The 23,936-nt window shown below is 42.7% G+C and overlaps 1 protein-coding gene across 1 annotated transcript in view; it reads right to left on the bottom strand.

Annotated features, from left to right (window-relative positions):
- The window catches only part of LOC119576471, a 30,546-nt gene that overhangs the window by 5,428 nt on the left and 1,182 nt on the right, over positions 1–23,936 (bottom strand). The window contains exons 4-18 of the mRNA XM_037924177.1: positions 23,830–23,936; positions 19,586–19,780; positions 17,051–17,218; positions 14,057–14,180; positions 13,302–13,392; positions 7,537–7,684; positions 6,972–7,198; positions 6,271–6,418; positions 5,684–5,835; positions 5,390–5,495; positions 4,923–5,113; positions 4,391–4,697; positions 4,031–4,207; positions 3,199–3,297; positions 771–880 (exon numbers count right to left, since the gene is read on the bottom strand). The exon at positions 23,830–23,936 is cut by the window's right edge and continues 63 nt beyond it. Of these exons, the coding sequence (XP_037780105.1) occupies positions 771–880; positions 3,199–3,297; positions 4,031–4,207; positions 4,391–4,697; positions 4,923–5,113; positions 5,390–5,495; positions 5,684–5,835; positions 6,271–6,418; positions 6,972–7,198; positions 7,537–7,684; positions 13,302–13,392; positions 14,057–14,180; positions 17,051–17,218; positions 19,586–19,780; positions 23,830–23,936 (2,350 nt within the window). The remainder of the gene's footprint in view (positions 1–770; positions 881–3,198; positions 3,298–4,030; positions 4,208–4,390; positions 4,698–4,922; positions 5,114–5,389; positions 5,496–5,683; positions 5,836–6,270; positions 6,419–6,971; positions 7,199–7,536; positions 7,685–13,301; positions 13,393–14,056; positions 14,181–17,050; positions 17,219–19,585; positions 19,781–23,829) is intronic.

Below are 23,936 nucleotides of genomic sequence, written 5' to 3'. Positions count from 1 at the left end.
TCAGGAATAACAATGGTTAAAAATTATTGAAAACGAAACCAAGGATTTAAAAAAATACATTTGCAATGAATAAAGGCAATGGAGTTGCTAACCATGAAGATGAAAGTGGGTCTACCTATTTAGAGATACTTTGCTTCCTAGAAATATTTGTCTGAAAACTGGAATCCAGAAAGTGGTTATATTGTATTAAATGGAATTTGGGTTTACCGTTTTACTAGAAAGATTTGTTAATGAAATTCTGATTTGAAGAGTTGCATTAAACAGAAAAGACCGTGGATTTCCCTATTTACAAAAGATACTTGATAATAAAACGAATTTCAAAAAATGGTTACACTATAGGAACAGGAATCCAACTTTACCGTCTTCTAGGAACATTTGTTAAAACCGGAATTTGAATAATGGTTATATTTACTGGACCCCAATGTATTCATGATCTTATTGTCACTGACTCTTAAGATTAGGGATTCTATAACTGAGATATGTAGCTTAATTCATTTGAGAGAACCAACAATAATGATTGCATTAGTATTAGAGTGAGAGTGAGAGAGAGAGAGAGAGAGAGAGAGAGAGAGAGAGAGAGAGAGAGAGAGAGAGAGAGAGAGAGTGAGAGTGAGAGTGAGAGTAAGAGTAAGAGTAAGAGTAAGAGTAAGAGTAAGAGAAGAGAGAGAAGAGAGAGAGAGAGAGAGAGAGAGAGAGAGAGAGAGAGAGAGAGAGAGAGAGAGAGAGAGAGAGAGAGAGAGAAAAAAACATTCTATGTTAAATTTGGTTACCAATCGAAAGGTGTTCGGGAGGTGGTCATCTCTGTGGCTCTTCTGGGCTTGGTCCTCCTGGCTGCCGTCACTGTATTGCTCGGGGCGGGGCGCAGTCTCTTGGCGGCAAGCTAAGGGCAGGGAGGGGTAGTAATGACATGATATGTTATTTGGGTTGGTTAAGCATTTGCTTTAATCATTCCAGCAACTAAGATACTATGCCTGCAGTTTCATATTCCCCTTCACTCGTCTTCTCTATCTTTTGATCCCCTCCCTTTCCCTCTCCCTCTCACTAAAGATCATACGTAGCAAGACGGGATGGTATACTTCACAGCTCTGTCCCCATCTAACCTTCCTCCTTGGTCGGAGGATGCAGGTGCCCTGCTCTGCTTTCCCTTTCGGCACTTCTATGACGTAAGCATCCGCCCACGAAGGGAGCATCCACATAAAAAGGACATTTCATCAGAGAGAGAGGGAGAGAGACGGCAGACAGCCCAAGCTACACAGGGTCCAGCTGCACCACCTCGTCCTCGACCCCCGGGACACGAGGGTCTCTGATCTGCATTCCTTGATAAACCTAGACAGTCAAGATCCCCTTTCATTCACCTGCATTCAGGCCACTTTCTCTTAATGATATCTGGTGGCAGGCGGTGCTCAAAAAACACTCTTGTTGACAGGATGGTAGATATCAACGTGTGTTTCTTGAGCACCTCCGTAGTCCTTGAACAGCTTACCAGGAAGAGAAAAAAAAACAGAAGGAACTCGAGCCTAATCGCCAGTAGAATGATGCACAACTCACCACCAGGCGCCAGGACTCCTTTCTCACAATGCTACCCCCCCCCCCCCCAACAAATGAGCTATCCGCTACAACTGCAAAGCGTGCTGATGTAGAGGCTATCTGGGTTAAAGTACAATGCAATATGCTTCCGTCATTCATTTGTAGGCACAGCCGATAGGCATCCTCATGGTTCCTCTGAATCTTTTGATTCTATAGGGTAATTTTTTTTTGAGAAATGTCACTTAAAGAGAAACCTATTTTCATCCTGGATGATCTAAATGAATTAAATAAGCCCAATGCAAAGTTATTTAAGATAATTAGGAAAGTAAATTAGAGCAAATGGTCAACAAACCTAAAAGGCTCACAGAAAACAGTCAGTGATAAATGTAATAACAGAGCTGACATCATTCTCCATACAAACGTCATCCCGATCGCAAACTCTAAACGACCACCAGTCTTCAAAAGTTCCCGTGAATTAACCAACCACGAATCTCAGCCAACAAATAATTGTCTAGGAATCAACTCTTAGAAATTTTGAAATCAGATAATGTAGACAAACAGGTAAATGTCTCCACGGAAATGATTAATGACAGTCGTTCCATTTGTTGCAAAAACTGTTAGACGTCGTCCTGCTCCAGGATAAAAAAAAAAAAAAAAAACATCCAAGAGAGCCATAACAGACAGAAATATCGCTCATAAAGCTCTCAAAAATGGCAGACAATTTGGCACTCCGCGTTGATTATAACCAAAAGAAGAGACAAAATCACTTATACAAGGAGCCAAAAACTTTTTTTTATTTTTTAATAATTTAACAATTTGGAAAAAAAAGACTGCTAATACATGCAAGATAGTCAAAACACTTGTGCTAAGCAAAAGAAAAAAAATTACAGAGATGATAATCTACATTTCAGAATTAGTACGAAAGAATTTAAGGATTTCCTAACTAAATCTAGACATCTCACATACGAACAAACAAACGCTTCCATATCTCTGCAAAAAATGGGTAGGATAAGACCACAAGCCAATATTTTCAGACCACAGCCTTAGAAAGAGAAACAGGAAAGAGAAACGGTAATCTTAACAATAAAACACCCGCGTGAAACGAATGCTGTGGGAGCAGATGGCATTGCTTTCGTTTTATCAGAGTCTACCTGCAAAATGGCTCATTTTCTAATGGTTACCATTAAGTCATCTCTAGTCACCGGTGATTTCCCATGATATAATAACAGGGAAACATGGCATAATAACACCAGTTTTCAAATCCCGAGACACAAAGTAAATAACTATCGCCCTGTTACCATACTACCTATGCTGTCTAAAGTTCGAGACAAAAAATCGTACCAGACCTATTGACAATATTTCTAGAGAGAAATTACCTACTATCCACAAAATAACATGGTTTTCAAACTAAGCTCTTTACTGAAACATTATTATTACTGATCACAAAATTTATGAAAATACAGACAACCAATTAAAACTTGATAGTTTTGATAGTGTCAACAACGAAATCCTTATTAGTAGATCAATCACAAAATCGACACCTTTTGGTTCGCAAGTTATCGACGTAACAGAACCCAATCAATATTTGCGAGAATATATCAGCAAAACCTCCTTCACCCTCTCCCTCTACTTCCCCCACCCCCCTCCCTCTCCCTCCTGCAGGTGACCTACCTTCCAGAGCATTCCAGAACTGTTCAATTAAGTTCGGGTAAATTCCTCCTCCTACTGGCGTCTTGGTCGTCGAGTCGGTCGTGCCCAAAGCTCGCTCTCCTAAAACGGGAAAAGGACAGATTTTTTAAGTCTATGCGGAGAGGTATAATTTTTTATAATGATTATACCAACTGCATATAATTATACTACTTATTATTATAACTATATATAATTACAGTAATTATACCTATTAAAGGTATAATAATAATTTCCTGTACTTCTTTATATATTTATGTCACTGGCAGGAAAGACCTGCTGCAGATTAATTGGGTTTATGGAAAGAGGAGGCAATCGTCCTTTTGGATACCAAGGAGTGCTTCTGCTTTTGTCTTCATTACTGGATTAGATCTTAAAATAAAATTATACAAAACAAGAGAATAACTATATCTTTCAAGAAACTATGGGATATTTCTGGTCAAAGACGTGACTGTATTGTCCTCGCTTCGTACTTTATGTATATTTTTCCCTCAGTTCATTCAAATAAGTATATCTATCTATAAATTAAAAGTCAAGTTCATTTGTTGAATATACGGAGTTGCTTCTATCAAGGCAAATCAGTAGATAACAGTATAAAAGAGACACATAACGACCAACGCCCATTTAAAAACGTGATGGATTTTCCTCCCCGTCTTAAATCTGACTATCTCTTGTGTTGTTATTAATTTTTATTTATACATTTATCAACACTGACCACACTCAACCCAACCCGCCCCTGCCACCTGCCACCGACCCCATAAGGCGTGGCTACTGCTCCAGACCGTGGGCGTGTCTTCTTGGCTAAGACCCGCCTCACCTCTGAACGGCGACTGCCTACTGGGGTTGCCCACCCGGCCCTTCGCGACGTCCGCCGCCACCGCCCGTCTCGCGTGGCGGATGAGGGCGTGGTGGCTTCTCAGGAAGGTCCTCGTGTCACTCGTCCTCGCTCTCCAAGCAGACAGCAGGGAAGCCACGTCTTGGCTGCCCTGTGCATCTGGGGGAAGGATGGGAAGGATGGCCTCTCTTTATTATCGGTTTTTCTTCTATTTCTCCTCGTCCTCCTCCTCCTTCAGTTCTCATATTGTTCCCCTCTCTCCTTTATCTTTTTTTATTTCCTTTCCTTCCTCTCTTCCCTTCATTCCCTCCTTCCTTCCTCCCTTTCCTCCTCCTCACGTACCTGGCGACCAGCACGGACTCGGACTCAACTTGTCGCCACTCCGATCGCCTCTCTCCTTCGCTGGCGACGTCGACGGGTACACGAAGGCGACCGAACTGCCAGGCCTGCCGTTGCCGTAGAAGGGCGAGTCCGGCTCTAACGAGGACAAAGACTGAAGGCCGGGGGACGAGGAAGGCTGCGGGTACAGGATGGGCCTTGGGCTCGAGGAGCGGTATGGCGGTTTCTCGTCCGCCTGGTGGAGCTTCACGAAGTCGTCGTGTTTCCCTAAGGGGTCGCCGTCCACCATGGCGTCCAGCCCCGTCAGAAACTGGGAGAAAAAAGTTATGCGTCATGCTCGCTCGCGCTGATACTTTTTTTTGGTCGGTGTTGATGCCAATATTTAATGAGAATTGCCTTGAAGAAAAACTGTAATTGCACGATTACTTTGTATAGATGACGTTTTGGTTAAGGCTGTACAGTAGATTTTACTTCTTTTTTTTTACGCGAAAGGCATTGAATCAGGGGGAGAGAAAATTTTGGCAGATTCCCCCACCTCCGCCTTCTGGAGGTCCTGGCCGAGGGAGAAGAAACCGTTCGCGAGGGCGAGGTCGCGAGGCGTCAGGCCCCTGCAGTTGGGGATGGTGAGGACGGCGTCCCCCCCAGGCAGGTCGAGCAGCGTCCAAGTGAGCGCGTCCAGCCCGTGGGCAGCGCTGAAGTGAGCCCACGAGGGGTATTCGAGGCCAGCTGCCGGGGAGACAGGCGCTCGGATTAATGACACTGAGGTAAATGCAATGTTGTTTAATGTGCGATGGGAGGTAAACCGCTTTGTACTCTTCTCCATCATAAATTGTACAACACGAAGAACAAACTGGCAAAATCATAGTAAAAGATTATTATATATATATATATATATATATATATATATATATATATATATATATATATATATATATATATATATATATATATATGAACTAAACCATAAGATAAACCGCAGCCGCCACACGCCTTGCGACTTACTCTTCAAGGACACCCTCGGCCCGAACGAGGAGGGTGGCACGCGCCCCTTCAGTAGCTCCGACAGGTGGTCGTCCAGGTTTCCTCTGGTGGAGGACACGCCCATGGTCTGGGGGGAAACAGGAAGAGGCGAAACCCCGTGGAAGCTTTCGTTTTAAAAAGAGGACGTAGATGCTTAAAAAAAAAGTCCTCGCTAGTTATAGAATATAATCACCACTGCTTACAAAAAATATATATTTATTAATAAACTACTGCTTTAAAAACATTCACATAAGCAAACGACTCGTAAATTCTTACCAGGGACATGACCTCCAAAGGGTATGTGAACGACTCTAAGATCGCCTTCAGGTTGTCGATCCTCGTCTCGACTCTGACCTTGCATGACCCAAGACACACGTCGAACAGCGAGACCGTGACCGACAGCTTCCCAGAGGTCAGCCGGACGCTATCTGGGGAAGTCAAAGTCATGATAAGCAGAGTTCTATCTGGGGAAGTCAGTCGTCAAAGTCATGATAAGCAGAGTTCTATCTGGGGAAGTCAGTCGTCAAAGTCATGATAAGCAGAGTTCTATCTGGGGAAGTCATTCGTCAAAGTCATGAGAAGTAGATTTTGATTGATTCTGCGATACTATTTTCGACAGAACAATGTTTTCTTCAGGTAAGGGGGATCCGAGCGTGGAGAACTTGGAATATAAGCGAGACTTAAAAACGGTGATGGATAGATAAGGAGACAGACCTTGAACGTGCGAGAAAGGATTTGAAAGCACGAAAAAAAGGGCATCAGATAAAGACAAAATCGAGACCGACACGAAAGGAGACATTGAGAATACAACACACAACCAAACGGACGATAGAAATTTAAAAGTCGTCTCCAAGAGACCATACCAGGAATTTCGAAGCTCACGGCATATGGGTTGAGCAAGTGGAGACTTTCAGCGTGGGCGTAAATCCCGTGTTCGGACTCCAACCTTATCTTCACTCCTTTCTCGTGTCCTACCTCCGTCTCAAACAGGACCGTCAGACTCGTTTGCTTCTGTGGGAGAGGGAGGAGGAGGTTTGTATGGCTTCGTAACTGGTTTTAGATTACTGTTGGGTGGATTTTTTTCTAGTTACTGTTCAGGATACCGTGAGTGAAGAAGAGCAAGATCCTCCCCTCCACAATATTAGACTGCATGACAGGTAAGAGATACAAGTGTCACGATAGAGAACTGTTGCACTGCCTCCTGTCGCGGAAGTAATAACGCGTTATGAGAAACGAAAGCCAATGAGCATTATTATGTGACTACGGCCGTTGCTTACGTCTTGGAAGCTGGTTCTTCAAAGGCAGTCCATCTCCGCTGACATTCAGTGCGGAATGGAGCGCTTCTAAAATAAAGGGGCTGGGCAGTGTAGTAGTGACTGAACACTGAGGTTTATTATTTATGAGACTACTGGTAACTACAAGATTAATGCTCTTACGAGATACCTTTTGATTCGCCATCATCGAAAATAGAGAACACGTGAACGAGCAAATAACATGTGCAGAAATACCTATACTGAACGACCCTCATCATACACAATCAGCATTAAAAGCATGCAGCACCTACCCATGACAGCTGACTCGGTATCACGTGGAACTTCCCTTGCTCCTGATTGCGTAACTTCCGCCCACGCCCCTGCCGCTGGAGGGAGGAGGTGGAGAAGGAGGAGGGCGGGAGGGGAGGCGCCGCCAGGAAATCCAGCACCTTCACCATCTCCTCCAGAAGCTCCGAAATTGAGTCCAGGTTGATGGTTTCGAATCTGATGGATCGCCAGGTAGAAGGGGAGCCTAGGCCTAAAGGGGGGGGGGGGGGGGGGGGGAAGGAAGGGCAGTGAGAGGAGAAAGGAAAGAGGATTTATTTATTTATTTATTGTGTGTGTGTGTGTGTGTGTGTGTGTGTGTGTGTGTGTGTGTGTGTGTACGCACTCGCGTTTACATGTATACAACTGTATAAATCGTTACAAGCATCCGTGGATGTGTGTTTACATTAGTGTATGTACGAATATGTGTTTACACTTACATATGTATGTACGAGTACGTGTTTACATCCGTGTATGTATGCATGTTTACACCTATACGTGCACGTTTAAATCTCTGTCGCACAACCGGCAAAGTGGTCCACCTCGCCTCACCTGCCAGCTGCGGCGCCTTCAGTTTGGCCTCGTCCGCCTCGCCCAGCAGCAGACACAGGACCCTTTGTGGCTCCAGGATCTCCCTGAGACGCTTGCACACGAGGGCATCGCCGCAGCACCGAATGAAGCTAGCGGACACCAAGACCAGCTGAAAAATAACGATAATTTGAGAGAGAGAGATACAGAGACAGACAGAGAGAGAGAGAGATACACAGAGACAGAGAGAGAGGAGAGAGAGAGAGAGACAGAGAGAGAGAGAGAGAGAAGAGAGAGAGAGAGAGAGAGGGGAGAGGAGGGGAAAGAAGAGAGAGAGAGAGAGAAGATACACAGAGACAGAAGAGAGAGAGAGGGGAGAGAGAACACAGAGAGAGAGAGAGAGAGAGGGGAAGAGAGAGAGAGGGAGAAAGTGAGAGGGGAGGGGAGAGGGAGAGAAGAGAAAAAGAGAAGAGAGAGATACAAGACAGAGAGGAGGGAGAGAGAGAGAGAGAGAGAGAGAGAGATACACAGAGACAGAGAGAAAAAGAGAGAGAGAAAAATACACAGAGACAGAAAAGAGAGAGAGAGAGGGAGAAAAACAGACAGACAAAGAGAGAGAGAGAGAGAGAAGAGAGAGAAAAGGGAGAGGAGAGAGAGAGAGGAGAGGAGAGAGAGAGAGATAACAGAGAGAGAGAGAGGAGGGGAGAGAATACACAGAGACAGAAAGAGAGAAGATACACGAGAAGAAGAGAGAGAGATAATACACAGAAGGGAAGAGAGAGAGTAAAAAAAAAGGGAAGGGAGAGAGAGAAAGAGAAAAAGAGAGAGATACAAAAACCCAGGGGAGAAAAAAGATATATATACATATACATATAATATATATGAGTGGATATTATTATATCTATAATATATATATTAGCACATATACATAGATATATAGATATATATATATATACACCCCATAGACATATGATATATATATATATATATATATACACAGTATACATACATATATATATTATAAATATATATAGTATATATATATATATAATTATATATGATATATATATATACCCTGACGATATAGATTATGATATCACATAAACCTACATACATATATATATATATATATAACACATTACCAATATATATATATATATTTATATATACACAGATACATACATATATATATAGAATAAACAGATACGACTATCGATAGATATATATACACAGACAGACAAGAGATATATATTACACATGACATACAGAGGAGATATAATATACACAATACATATAGATAGATACACATATACACTAGATATAGATAAACCATCGACAAGTATGATATATCGAGACATAGAATGTAGTATATAGAGTAGACACACACAAACGATGCAGAGATAGTATATAAGAGAGATATAGAGAGTAGATATGATAGAGATGATAGTAGATAGATATAGAAGAGAGAGAGAGAGAGACAGAGGCAGAGATACACAAAGACAGATAGAGACGGAGAGAGAGACACACAGGCAGAGATACACGAAGACAGATAGAGACGGAGAGAGAGGACGTGGTTTTCCCTCCTGAAATTAGGCGGTTTCGTTCTGGTCGATTTATTTATCTATTTCCTTTTTAAGGGGGTCGAGATTGCTAATAATTCGCACGTCTAATCTATGGCGTCCCTCCTCGCCCTAGATTATTAGAATCGCATGTATATGCGTGTACACCGACTTCATGCATCTCACACACACATACTGGTACGTCTCACGCGCACACACACACACATAACTGCTACGTCTCACGCGCACACACACAGCCATACTGCTACTTCCTCACGCGCACACACACCACATACTGCCTACGTCTCACGCGCACACACACACACATACTGCTACGTCTCACGCGCACACACACACACATACTGCTACGTCTCACGCGCACACACACACACATACTGCTACTGATCCTCACGCGCACACACACACACATACTGCTACGTCTCACGCGCACACACACCACATACTGCTACGTCTCACGCGCACACACACACACATACTGCTACGTCTCACGCGCACACACACACACATACTGCTACGTCTCACGCGCCACACACACACACATACTGCTACGTCTCACGCGCACACACACACACATACTGCTACGTCTCACGCGCACACACACACACATACTGCTACGTCTCACGCGCACACACACACACATACTGCTACGTCTCACGCGCACACACACACACATACTGCTACGTCTCACGCGCACACACACACACATACTGCTACGTCTCACGCGCACACACACACACATACTGCTACGTCTCACGCACACACACACATACTGCTACAGTCTCACGCACACACACACATACTGCTACTTCTCACGCACAACACACACATACTGCTACTCTCACGCACAACACACACTACTGCTACTTCCTCACGCAACCCACCATACTGCTACGTCTCACGCACACACCACATACTGCTACGTCCTCACGCACACACACACATACTGCTACGTCTCACGCACACACACACATACTGCTACGTCTCTCTCAGACACAGACACAGACACACACAACCTGGTACACCATCATCATCATCAATAACGGTATGCTCATGTTTGAGCAGCCGTGGACCTCTCCACCAGCCTTCGCCACTAAACTCGATCTTACGCTTTTCTTTCCACTTATACCATCGACAGCCCGCAAATATCCTTTTATATTGTCGCTCAGTCTTGTCTTCGTTTGCTCTTCCTCTGTTTCCTATCACCAGCCCTGTCCAGCAGTTTTTCTCAACTACTTTTACTTCTCATTACATTGACCTAAACTTTAATTTCCTCTTGTTCAAGATGTCCACGTCGTCTTTACACAATTTATCTTTTCTCAGCACTTCATCATTCGTCTTTCTTCTCTGTCAGCTAAATAACGAGTACTCGTCTGTAACACCACATTTCAAAACTATTGTCTTTTGCTTGCCCTATCTACTTCAACACCCCAACACTCAGAACCATATGATGCAATTGAAAACTAATGAGTTCAATAACGTCAGCTTTTGTCCGTAAGAAATGCTGCGGTCTTTCCGATGTTATTGAGAGCAATTGTGCGCTTTGTGGACAAGTGGAAGTCTTCTTTTTATCTCCGGTGAATCATCATATGTATTAAGTTAAACAATCTCCAAGATAAGTGACACCTCTTTATCACATTTTCCACAATACCTTCCATTGACATTGTAACATGTTCATCCAATTGTTTGCATTGCCGGTTATCCTTTGAATCTTCCATGATCTTAGTTTTCTTGGCATTAGAAACAAGCAGCCTTTCGTCTTGCTCTCTAACTTTATCTAGTAGTTGTTTGTAGTTCAGTGATCCTGCTGGCAATCAAACTATATCATCGGCCGTACCTCAGATTGATATTTTGGGTTACCTCCAACATCCACAGTTCCTCAGAGGAATTCTCTAAGCACCTCTCATAATTGTTGTTCAGAATATATATTAAGAGGTGCGGAGACAGAATGCAACCCTGTCGTACTCCTTGTTTGACTTCGGAACCATTCTGTTTAACCCATAAGTGGTTCTTACAGCTGCTTGTTGTTGGTCCATACAAGGCTTTTTATTAATTGGATGATGTGTTTTTTGAAACGTCATATTCGTACATGTTATTCCAGAGTATATCGATGAATCAAACAGTATCAAAAGCTTTTTCACATAAACGATGAAACACAGTGTATTACGGTCTTTTTGATGTTCTCCTGTTTTTCCCTATGATCAATTTATAAATTTAGAATCTGGTTTTCTGTACCTTTTTCCAAGGCGAAACCCTGCGTTGTTCGTCTGCAATTTCCTCTCCTTAACTTCAACTTCAATTCTTTCCGCAATTAATTTTCACAAAATTTTGCTGCTGTTACTTATTCAGGCACTTGTCTATTATTGTTGCCATTGGATTGCGTCCACCTTTTTTAGGTATGGGAGTAAAGACTGATTTTTACCAGTCCTTCTGGCCATTTTCTTTTCATTCCATAGTTGTTGTAACAGAGTGTGTAGAAGTATTCAACAACTTTCCCAGCATCTTAATTAGTTTTTTCTGCTTTGTTATTTCATCTATTCCGGGGCTCTTGTTATTCTTTACTTCTTTTTATGGCTTTTATAACTTCGTCCGGCAGTGCGGGGGTCTCCTCGCTGTCATGGATTCTAATTAATGTTTGTTGTTGTTAGTTTTTATTCTTTTTTGTATAATTGTAACAAGTATTGATTCCCTCTATCTTTGACTTCTTTTCCATCACATAAAACAATTCCATCTTCAGTTTTGATAGTGTCCATTGTAGGTTTAAATTTTCGTGTGATGTTTCGTACTCCATTGGTAGAGTTCCTTTAGTTTTTGTCTTATTGAGAGAACAGTTTTCAATTCCTCTGGTAATGTTTAATTTAAATATTTTTCCTTATCTTGTCGCAAATAATTCTTTGAATTTTTGTATTTTATTTTTTTGTAACTTACTTTTGCACCTGGATGATTTGCACCTTTTTATTTTAGGCACTTCTTGTTTTCATTTCACTTAGTGTTTTTTTCAGATATCCAGGGGAATTTGTCCCTTTTTTCTTTTTGGCGATTAGTTTCTTAGCAGTGCTCAGCAAGAGTTTCTTTTCCTTCTTCCCGCACTCATTTGGTGGTTTATCTCTTCACATTGATTGATATTTCAAATTTGTTTGACAACTAGCAAATTTCCTGTATTTGTTATCAAGAGTTTTGTGTCGAGCTTTAGGGTGGTGTTGGGACGCTCCATCTTTTTGAGTATTATTTTAAAGTCTTAGTTTAGTAGTTGGTGGTCACTGTTGCAAGTCGGCCCCCCGGTCTTGTTTTGGAATTTTTTATGCAACTCTTCCATTTTTGGTTCAGCACAATGTTCCAATTTTGGTTGCGTGTTCTTTTGTCTGGTGAAAAACCGAAAGTGTACAAGTGTCTGTGGTGGTTTGTTGGAACAATGTATTGGCTATAAACTAATTATTTGTAACTACAGAATTCATAAAATCCTTTACCTCTTTCATTTTATCTCCAAGGCCCGAATTTCCACAGGTGTAATTTTTTAGATTATTTTTTCCTACTTTGGCTTTGAAGGTCTCCCCTGATTATTTTTACATCTCTGGTTATGGATTGTGTCTAAAGTATCTTGGAGAGAGTTATAAAAAAAATTCCATTTCTTCATCACTTGCAATATTGGTTGGTGCGTAGCATGGTACACCATACTCACCGTAAAAGTCTATGAACCCTCGTACAATGGCTAGCAGGGGTAGTTATAATTGTATGACGGCTTGACTCTTTATTGAAGAGTACAACACAGTAAGGGAAAGCACGAGATGATGTCTTAGGGTAAAGCGGTGAGCATGGGGTCACGTGTCCGGCCAACCCACCCTGAGGGCGAAGGCTGGACTGACCTTATCACGTTGGGTGCTGGACATGAACTGAGTAAGCTAGGTCATCCTGGGGCAGAGGCAGCGAGCATCCACTGAACACGTGGCGTGGAAGGAATAATGGGGCAGGTGCCGGGAATAAGGGGGGGGGGGAGCGAGGCGAGGTCACCGGTTCCGCCTGTTAATGACCCTCCATACACACACATACATACATACATACACACACACACACACACACACACACACACACACACACACACACACCCTAAACATAACTACAACCTCCTCCTCTCGAAAGCCTCCACGCCAATCAGTGTAAAGCAGACTAAAGTAAACTATCCTGAGGCAAAGACTCTCCCCAACTGAGGCTCACCTGGACGTGAGCATTTTCAGCAGCCTTCAGGACGCCTTTGCTTCTGCCTCTGCCCTCCGCCGCTACGCTCGCGACGCAGCACGCCTTCACGCTGCGGGATGGAGCAAGGCCACTCTTATAATCGGTGGAGTTTGATTGGTTCAAATAAATAAGCAAGTTAACACGTTGGCGCGCAAACAAGTTAGTATGCAAATTATTAAATAACTAATTTAATAAATATACAAGTAAACAAGTAAATAGTATGCAAATAAGTTAGGAAATGCATAAGATATGTTCAGTAGATAAAAAATAAGTAAAATAAATAATGAAATACATAAACAAAACATGTAAATAGATGAATATACCAATACAAAAACTAATAAAACTGGTAAATAGAGAGAGAAATAATTTAACAAGTAAATAAACAGGAAAGTCAATTGATAAATATACATAAATACAGATAAATAGACAAACAAATACAGATATGTATATACATATATACGAGGGTAGACATATTATCAATGCACATAATATAGATAAATTAAAAGCGCTGGAATTATCATTTTTCGGATAATTTTTCGCCTGTCGCCACCGGGCTCCAAACATTATCATAAAGATCTTTCACAACCAACAACTTTCGTGAAACCATTCACTTACAACCCAAAAGCTCTCTTAATTAACTCTCTTACAACCGAAAAGCTCCCTTAATTAACTCCCTTACAACCGAAACGCTCCCTTAATTACCTCATTTACAACCGAAAGGTTCTCTTAATTACCTGATTTTGTGACTATTTTCCCTCCTCGGATTCATCTGCTCGAAGAAATCGGCGAGGTAGTCGACGACCTGGGTTTCGGACGCGTGGATGACGGCTACGTCCGATACCGTCGACGCGGCTTTAACTGTTCGGAGATAAGAGATTCCATTTTATCAAGTTCCGTGGAAATTTCTGGTTGTAAGACCGCTCCGCCCCCCCCCCCCCGAGTCGTTTGTGGTTGTAATCCTCCCCCCCTGAGTGATTTCTGGTTGTAATCCCCCCCCCCTCCCCCAGTCATTTCTGGTTGTAATCCCCAAGTTATTCCTCAGGGATATGCTTCGTACTAAATTTCCCGTGCGTTATCGTGTGTCATATTTCACTTGTTTTATGTCCCTTTGATGTGTAAATCTTCCACATACTGAAGTTTTTTTTTTTTTGGTTCACTAAAGATATATGGTGAACATTTATAGTTATCACCATCGAAACAATTATGATGCATTATTTTTTTTCTTCTACAATAGTCTATATTTCAGTAAGAGTTTTATAAGCGTGATGGGCTATAATCCAATTTATATACGTGGATTTATCCAAAACTTATATAAACTAAATATAATGTCATTAAGTTTATAAACACGATGCATGGGGGGGGGGGCAGAACACATTACAAATTCACCAACAAAAAACAACCGTTATATATTAACAAAACAAAAAAAAAATCGCAGTCAATATGTATCTTTTTAATACAGGCTCCACAGGAAACAAACGCCATCATATCGCTTGTGCTTAACCGAATCTAAGCATAATATTCTAATATATCTTGGTGCAAAGGAAAGACTCCAATGCCGCTTTTCTTTACGTTTTTTTTCACAAATCGGGTTTACAATGATTGTCCAAGGTCGCGTGTAAGTGATAGTCAAGGTCACATATCAGGTATTCCTTTAACACGGATTGTATTCTGGGTCATAGAGCGACGTCGGCTGAACGGAGACTGCCAAGTCACGTGACATTCAGTTACTGCTACCAACTTTTTTGAAAAAAGCAAAAAAAAAAAAAACTGCCATGACGTATAAAGCTGGTAATTCTTACACATTTTAACCCTTAACATACGGTCGTGAGAGAGGGGAAGCTTCGGAAGTTTTGCGTTATCAGTGGCCAGCTGTAATTCCGACTGGATGGCCGACTTTTAAAAGAACCTTTTTTTTTTTCTCTTCAACTTTACAGGCAGTGGCTCGCTGGTTGGAAATGCAAGCGCAACGGTTATTAACAAATCAATAAATGGATCACACCATCACCTACAAAGAAGGCAGTAATAATAATCCAAGGACTCGACGAAACTTTCAGTGTCCACTCGTAAAAGAAAAAAAAAATGCATTACTTTAGAAAATATTATTTTTCCATTAAACCATAGTGAGATAATTTAGGCCTATTTTGAGTCCTCCTTTCAACCCTTAAAATTGATTTTAACTTCAGGAAATCATCTCAATTTGCTTCCCAACTAAAGTACCTGCTGGTTGGTGCGTTAGATGGTGTATCTATGCATGCCATATATACCCCCTTTAATCCCTTGCTCGATGTCGTCTTGTGAGGCGGGGGGTCCTAGGAGACGGAGACCCGACGCCCAAGGAATCGGCAGCCCTGCCTTGGACCTCAGCCCTCGCCCTAGCCCATTTTGCATGTTTTTTTCTTCTCCCCTTTTCCTTTTCCTTCTCTTCATCTCCTCTGTTCACTTATCCCATCTGTTACTTAATTTTACCCTATACCATAGTGTTAATGACCTTTGATGTCTAGCACATTTATTTAACTATTGACTATTAACCATTATGGATACCATATGACCCAGTATCATGCACAAGAGAGCATGTCTGGCGGTCACATCAAATCGTCAACTTGGACTGGCCTAGTTTTATTTATTTATTATTATTTTTTTTTTTTTTTTTTTTTTTTTAATGCCACGGAAGAAAAACTTCGTGATGCTAGTTTTGTTGTTCAATGCACTGATGAATTTCTACCTTTGAATCTAAAGGTGTATTAATGAAATTGTCATTACAGAATTGGGAATTTTAAGTTTCGATTTCCTCAAAAGACCTTTTTCCTTGCGGGGGCGGGGTAGGGGGGGGTTTCCAGAGGAGGCATGATTCAAGAACAGAGGTAAAGATTAGCTGCTCTAGAATACTTACTTTTGCCTTTGAGCCCAGGAAGAGATTGAAGAAAGAGAAAAAGAAAAAGAAAAAAAAAAACGCGTCTATATGATGATTATGGTGATAAATTTTAAAATACGACTATTAATGCTACAACTACTACTACCATAAGCATTAACATTAATAACAATTAGCTGCTGCGTTAATCACAATCACTCACTGCAACAGCAACAGTCACAGAATGACGTAGCAACAAGGCGACAACGGAATGAAAAACTGCAGCATTTATCACTGAGGGCTTCCAAGCTTTGACTCTGGCAGCTTACTGTTGGACCTCGGTTCAAAGCGGTCAGTTCCTGGCGTCCTCTCGACACCTTTAGACGAGGTACGAGTAGTGTTGGAGACGCACAGTGAGGCATGGCGGGTGATGGAGACGCACAGTGAGGCATGGCGGGTGATGGAGACGCACAGTGAGGCATGGCGTGTGATGGAGACGCACAGTGAGGCATGGCGGGTGATAGACACAGTGAGGCATGGCGGGTGATAGAGAGACACAGTGAGGCATGGCGGGTGATAGAGAGACACAGTGAGGCATGGCGGGTGATAGAGAGACACAGTGAGGCATGGCGGGTGATAGAGACACAGTGAGGCATGGCGGATGATAGAGAGACACAGTGAGGCATGGCGGGTGATAGAGAGACATAGTGAGGCATGGCGGGTGATAAGAGACACACAGTGAGGCATGGCGGGTGATAGAGACACACAGTGAGGCATGGCGGGTGATAAGAGACACACAGTGAGGCATGGCGGGTGATAGAGACAGATGACGCATGGCGGGTGACGGGTACTGCAGTGCCACTCCTGGGCACGATTTTACCGGAGTCCTTCGCGACTTTCATGAACTCGACGTCGAGCTGGTCAGGTTGGGGACCAGCTGGAGGCGGCGGGGGGTACTTGACAATGCAGGGCGGCAGCGGTGGCACGGGCGGCAGCGACTTCTGGGGAGGCAGCGGTGGCACGGGCGGCTGCCGACGGGAAAGGGACCCTGAGAGCAATATCCGGAAATAAATAAATTTCTGAATATATTAAGATAGGTGATTATAAATGTGATAATGATGACTACATAAAATAAAAAGCTTTAGCGATCTACCCTATTTTTTTCTAGACTTGTCCAAAAATCTAAGGTGATTTACCCCCCCCCCCTTCAGTTCTAATGCATCCCCATCTCCCCATACTCTACAGGAATAACAAATACCCCCTTATTTTAAAACTTTGGGCCCAAATCCTAATGATACCCATTTACGTGCATGACAACTGTTTAAGTTATCCCTAGATGGTATTTCTTCTATAAAGAGCAATTTCATACATCATTTCAAACTTTATTTCTGCCCAAATACTATAAACGAACTGGCATCTCACCCGACTACAGATTACTTCGAATCGCCAAGTTTCATTTGAGAACGAATAATGATAAAGGCTCGCAAATTTTAACAAAAAGCAATGGAAAATATAGTGCACAAGTTTCAACATACAAAAAGTTATGTAAACAAAAGTATTACGAATCAGATGAGTAAAATAAGAGAAAAATGGAGAATCGGATTCCTCCAGAGCTCGGACCGAGTTGCCGGTTTGTTCTTTCTTATCCGGGAAAAGTCTGGAATATATATTTTGCTTATGAATACGATTTTTTTTCATGCGTCTATATACTTATACTCTGCTCGCATCACTTTCACAGGCTCATCAAATGTTCCAAGAAAACTTATCCAACATATCGGCTGAAGTTTCATGCGTGTATTTTGTTATGAGGTAGCTGAGTGAGTGATCTAAGTATGTTTATCATTATCAATATTAACATTATGATTAACCCCATGTGTTTTTTCTTTCCAATATTATTAATACTGACATTATCATCATTGTTATCAATATCAAAATATTAATAACATCAAAGACAATAAAACGAGAGAAATGAAGCTTTCAAAAAATCAAGGAAAAAAGGAAAATAGATGAAATAGGTAAGACTAATATCTGACTCCTTGGTGACTAAGCACTTGCAGAGCCATCTATGTGTAAAGACAACAGATAATTTCTTTTATTACAGTGGGCATGGCATTGTAGTCTTGGCTCCCGCTGACATTGGGTAAATAATATTATTACCTTTAACATTATCATCATAGTCAATATTTTTTTTCCCCATTCTCAATTTCATTTTCATTATTATTAGTATCATTATTATTTTTATAATTATCATTATATTTTGGTTCAATTCTGTGCTGATTTGTGATGACTCGGTTTATATATTAAGTATTTGTCTTATTGTTGCAAATCTTTTACTATTTGAAAATTTCTTTTAATAATCTTTATCATCATATCAACCAACTTCAAGTTATCGAAGTATGAACTATATTTCAGTTTTTTTAAAACTATCTTCACGTATTGATGTCTGTATTAGAGTAATGTGTGTGTGTGTGTGTGTGTGTGTGTGTGTGTGTGTGTGTGTGTGTGTGTGTGTGTGTGTGTGTGTGTGTGTGTGTGTGTGTACGTACTGAATATGATTACTTGTTAATACTATAATTATTTTGGAAATCGCCGCTTTTTTTTTATTCCATATGGACATGCTATTAACATAGAAACGGCGCCAGAAAATAATTTGGATTTCCAGCAAGGTATCCCTGCATAAACTTCGCTGTAGTTGCTCTGACTAAACTAAAATATTTGGGTCCAATTCCACAATCTATGTAAAGTCACCTCATATTTTGGAAACTATTTATTCTGAAATAGAATAAAACGAACTGTATTATATATCCTCGTGTAAAGAAAAATCGAAAACAATTTTTCCAAGTTTAAGGCATGATTATGTGAACAGTTACAGTTACAGTACCCTAAACCTACCCAGCATATCGGCAATGTACTCCTGTATAAAAAAAAAAAAAGTTAAAATGTGTAACGTTATTAAAAGTTAAAATATGTAACGTTATTGGTGTAGGTTGGGTGGGTTGTGAGTAAGCCTTGAGCACTGTGGCTGTTAGCGACATTAATCTATCCCAATGTACTTACGTCTCCGAAAAACCGCTAGTTACTCGGTCAAAGGAATTTCACCTTTTCTCAAACATAGCTGGACAACAAATAATCAAAATGGCACGAATTACATAACTTCTTTGGGCAGAGTAATGCGTAAGTTTATAATGGCACTGGTAATGAAAAATATTATCCGTTCTATTGTGATGTCAGTCAGAGATTATTATTATTATTATTATACTTCATTCCAAACTTTTCTTTGAATAATTACAGCGGCAGCCCTTCATTCCCACATACGTTATTCCCAACCAGCGTTTCACAAAGCAGAACACCTTTAATTAAAATGCCACAAATATTTCACCGTTGGAGCTGCCGTGCTTCGGGTCGCGACGCGCACCTTTGCCGCTCGCCTTAGGACCGTCGATCTTGGGCAGTCCCTCGACAGCTTTGTGGTTGCCGGGGACTGGTGCTTGGCTGGCGTTGAGTGCCGCGGCGCCGCTTCCGGACGCAGGCTTGCCGAAGTTCCTGATGACTTTGCTTGCGTCGATGTACTGATGGTTCGGACGGCAGCCGGACCTGGGCGCGGACTTGGCTGCGGGGGCGCGCGGGGGTAACGCCGGGGGGGGAAAGGTCCTATCCATCTCTCTCTTGGAGGAATGTCACGTAGTCCAATTCTCTTTTCCTTCTCCTGTTTCGTTTTTTTTTTTATCTAGTTGTTTCGTATCGTCTTTCCGTTATTTTTTTTTTTATCACCTTAGACTTTCCATCGCACTTGTCCGTACGCGCTTCTCCCCCTGAATTCAGCTCGTCTCAAACCTCCGATTTTGGCTTCTCTTCTGCCGAAACGCGCTCACGACGCCTTCCTTTGAGGGAAAAGGCCGAACTGGAGACTCGCTTCGTCTAATCTCTCCTCCTCCCTCCCCTCCCCCCAGAAAAGAAGAAATCTATATATATGCGATGTAAAGATACTCCGAAATTTCTTATCGTTATTCCCGCCGGAAACTTCCGGTAGACGCGGAAATGGGGGATAAGCCCCCCCCCCTCCCTCTCTCTCTCTCATCCCCCCCTCCCTCTCTCTCTCTCATCCCCCCCCTCCCTCTCTCATCCTCCCCCCCTCCCTCTCTCTCTCATCCTCCCCCCCCCCCTCTCCTCTCTCTCTCATCCTCCCCCCCTCCCTCTCTTTTCTCTCATCCTCCCCCCCCTCCCTCTCTCTCTCTCTCTCTCATCCTCCCCCCCCTCCCTCTCTCTCTCTCTCTCATCCTCCCCCCCCCTCCCTCTCTCTCCTCTCTCATCCTCCCCCCCCTCCCTCTCTCTCTCTCTCTCATCCTCCCCCCCCCTCCCTCCCTCTCTCTCCCTTCCTCCCCCCTCCCTCTCTCTCTCTCCTTCCTCCCCCCCTCCCTCTCTCTCTCTCCCTCATCCTCCCCCCCTCCCTCTCTCTCTCTCCCCATCCTCCCCCCCCTCCCTCTCTCTCTCTCCCTCATCCTCCCCCCCTCCCTCTCTCTCTCCTCCCTCATCCTCTCCCCCCCTCCCTCTCTCTCCTCCTCCCTCATCCTCCCCCCCACTCCCTCCTCTCTCTCTCTCCCTCATCCTCCCCCCTCCCTCTCTCTCTCTCCCTCATCCTCCCCCCCTCCCTCTCTCTCTCTCCCTCATCCTCCCTCCCTCTCTCTCTCTCTCTCCCTCATCCCCCCTCCCTCTCTCTCTCTCCCTCATCCTCCCCCTCCTCTCTCTCTCTCCTCTCTCCCTCATCCTCCCTCCCTCTCTCTCTCTCCCTCATCCTCCCCCTCCCTCCTCTCTCTCCCTCATCCTCCCCCCTCCCTCTCTCTCTCTCCCTCTCCTCCCCCCCTCTCTCTCTCTCTCCCTCTCTCCTCTCCCTCTCTCTCTCTCTCCCTCGTCCTCCCTCTCTCTCTCTCTCCCTCGTCCTCCCTCTCTCTCTCTCTCTCCCTCATCCTCTCCCTCTCTCCCCTCTCCCTCTCCTCCCTCTCTCTCTCTCTCCCTCATCCTCCCTCTCTCTCTCTCCCCCTCTCCTCCCTCTCTCTCTCTCTCTCCTCATCCTCCCTCTCTCTCTCTCCCCCTCCTCCCTCCTCTCTCTCTCTCTCCCTCATCCTCCCTCTCTCTCTCTCTCTCTCCCTCATCCTCCCTCTCCCTCTCTCTCATCCTCCCTCTCCCTCTCCTCATCCTCCCCTCTCTCTCTCTCCCTCATCCTCCCTCTCTCTCTCTCTCTCTCTCTCTCTCTCCCTCATCCTCCCTCTCCCTCTCCCTCTCCCTCTCATCCTCCATCCCTCTCCCTCTCCCTCTCCCTCTCCCTTCCTCCCTCTTCATCGCGATGTTCTGTTTTTGTAGTTGTGATTTGTTTTCCACGGTTCTTCATTGTCCTTACTGCTGTCAGTGAGCGAATAAACTACTATAGGAGGGAGATCCATACTCGAACTTGGCGCCGAGAATGAAAAAAAAAAAATAATAATAATAATAAAATAAATTATGACATTATTGGCGAGGGTCAGCATATACCGAGGGGCAAAGACCGACACGACGGTCTACTTCGCGTCCCTAGGTATGGGCGGGATCAAACCACGGTAGACAGCTAGGGCGGGGCAAAATCACCCCCTATCTCGGGATCCTTCCACACCAAGTAGTAGTGTGACCGCGGCTTATGGACACAATTACAAGAACATTTAATGTCCCAAGAAATCTCTTAACATTGCACGGCTATCCTTGAAATCATTATCATATCTGAATTTCAACCGTATATAAATCAGGATCAATTGTGTTAAATGTATATCTCCATCACATATTAGGTTCAAGTGGTGTTCATTTCAATTATCTTTGCACGAAATCTAATAAAAAACGTGTTTCCGCTCCCGCAAGCCTAACCTCACTTCCTCGTCAAGTACGTTTCTAAATACCATACAAACTCATGCGAGCAGTAAATATCACTGGTATAAAAATAGTTAACACATGTTGTATATCGTTTATCGAAAAACACACACACACACACACACACACACACACACACACACACACACACACACACACACACACACACACACACACACACACACACACACACACACACACACACACACACACACACAGAGAATGGGGGGAGAGAAAGAGAAGAAAGAAAGAAAAAGAGAAAGAGACAAAGAAAGAAAAAGAGAGAAATATAAAAGGAGAAAGACAAAAGGAAAAGAGAGAGAAAGATATATAAAGAAAGAGAAAACGAGAAAAGAAAGAGAAAAACAAAGAGAAAGTGGGAGGGAGAGAGAGAATGTTTAATATTTCGTTATACCAATGAAGTTTACTATACCAACAACAATAACAACAATAACAAAAACAATAACAATAATAAATTTCATTTAATGTATGTTTTATGCGATATGTTGAAACAACTGAACACCTCCCGTCCACCACAGAACAAACGCTTTCTATATTATGCACAAGAATCCCTCATCAGGCCCTGTCTATCATCACGACGTGGCTGCCTGTACTCGGCTTGGTGAACTCAATACAGCCTAGACTTCGAGACACTAATATGGGGGTAAATTTCCAGGTTCAATCTGCCTCGGACTTTCGATATATTTTATTTATTTTACTATTTTGTTATGGAATAATATTACTTAATTGTTCAGCGCCCGAAGGCAAAGCTGGTAAAACGTGTAAAGCGTCGGCTTCGTACTGTAATTTTGGGGGGAAGAATTAGCATGATTTACACAGCTAAACTGAAAATTTAAAAAATGATAATGACTTTAAACTGTTTGTTGAAACTCCACGGGAACGAGAGCCATGTTTCACCTATGCAATTACGGTCTACGATTCTGCGGTTAAATCCGGGATTAATTTTTGCTTGATTGACGCACGATACAAATGCATTATATCACGAGTGAACAAAAATACAAATGCATTACATCACGATTGAACAAAAATAACTTTTGAATATGAAAATGCGTTTCATAAGTTTCCTGATGAGCCTATTAAACAGTATCGGCATTATATTGATTGCGTTTACAAAAGGTACAAAATGTCACTCTCAAACTTTCATTACATTTGATTAAAGGAGCTTATAAACCTTACTGATATGATATAGCTCCTTATGTCATAATATGCATGGTGGAATTTACTTGCCTTTGTCGAAACGCCATTTACTTCGGAGGCCGCTGTCTCTCTATGCCTTGCAGCTTAAAATAATTACCCATTGTACGTAAATGTTGCAGAGAGCGATGCACAGAGACAGAGGGAAATGGACTACCAACTTACAGAACATTTGAAGTCTGTTCCGACCTCATATTTATCGCGAAATGACGAAAACATCTGCTGCATATCACCGCGCATAGTCCACAACACCCTCAAACACCGAGAGTTCTTAATGTGGCGTTTTCAAGTTGGCATATAGTGCTAATAAATGAGGGGGTACTGGAGGGGTATGCTACCCCCCCCCCCGCCTAGGTAATAAAAAGAAGGTAGAAAAGGTTAGGTATGATACCCTGGTTTTGGGACTTGGTCTATGGAGGGTGCAAACACCTAAAGAGTTATTACAAGCATTTGCTTATTAGTTGAAGATATTTACTTCGTGCAATAAATATATATGACTAAGCTGTTCTCGTTATATGTTCATTAAATTGCGATTCCATTAATACGACTCACCATAGCTGGTCGTCCTCAAACGTGGTAGTATTTCCAGGGGCAGGTGTATGTCACGATCTGTTAAAACTTTCAGCCGGCTTTCAATATAATATTTCTCCACAGTTTCA

This window comes from Penaeus monodon, chromosome 8, assembly GCF_015228065.2.
Source record: "Penaeus monodon isolate SGIC_2016 chromosome 8, NSTDA_Pmon_1, whole genome shotgun sequence".
In the NCBI taxonomy this organism is placed as follows: Eukaryota; Metazoa; Arthropoda; class Malacostraca; order Decapoda; family Penaeidae; genus Penaeus; species Penaeus monodon.
This window is presented reverse-complemented; position numbering and strand designations above follow the sequence as displayed.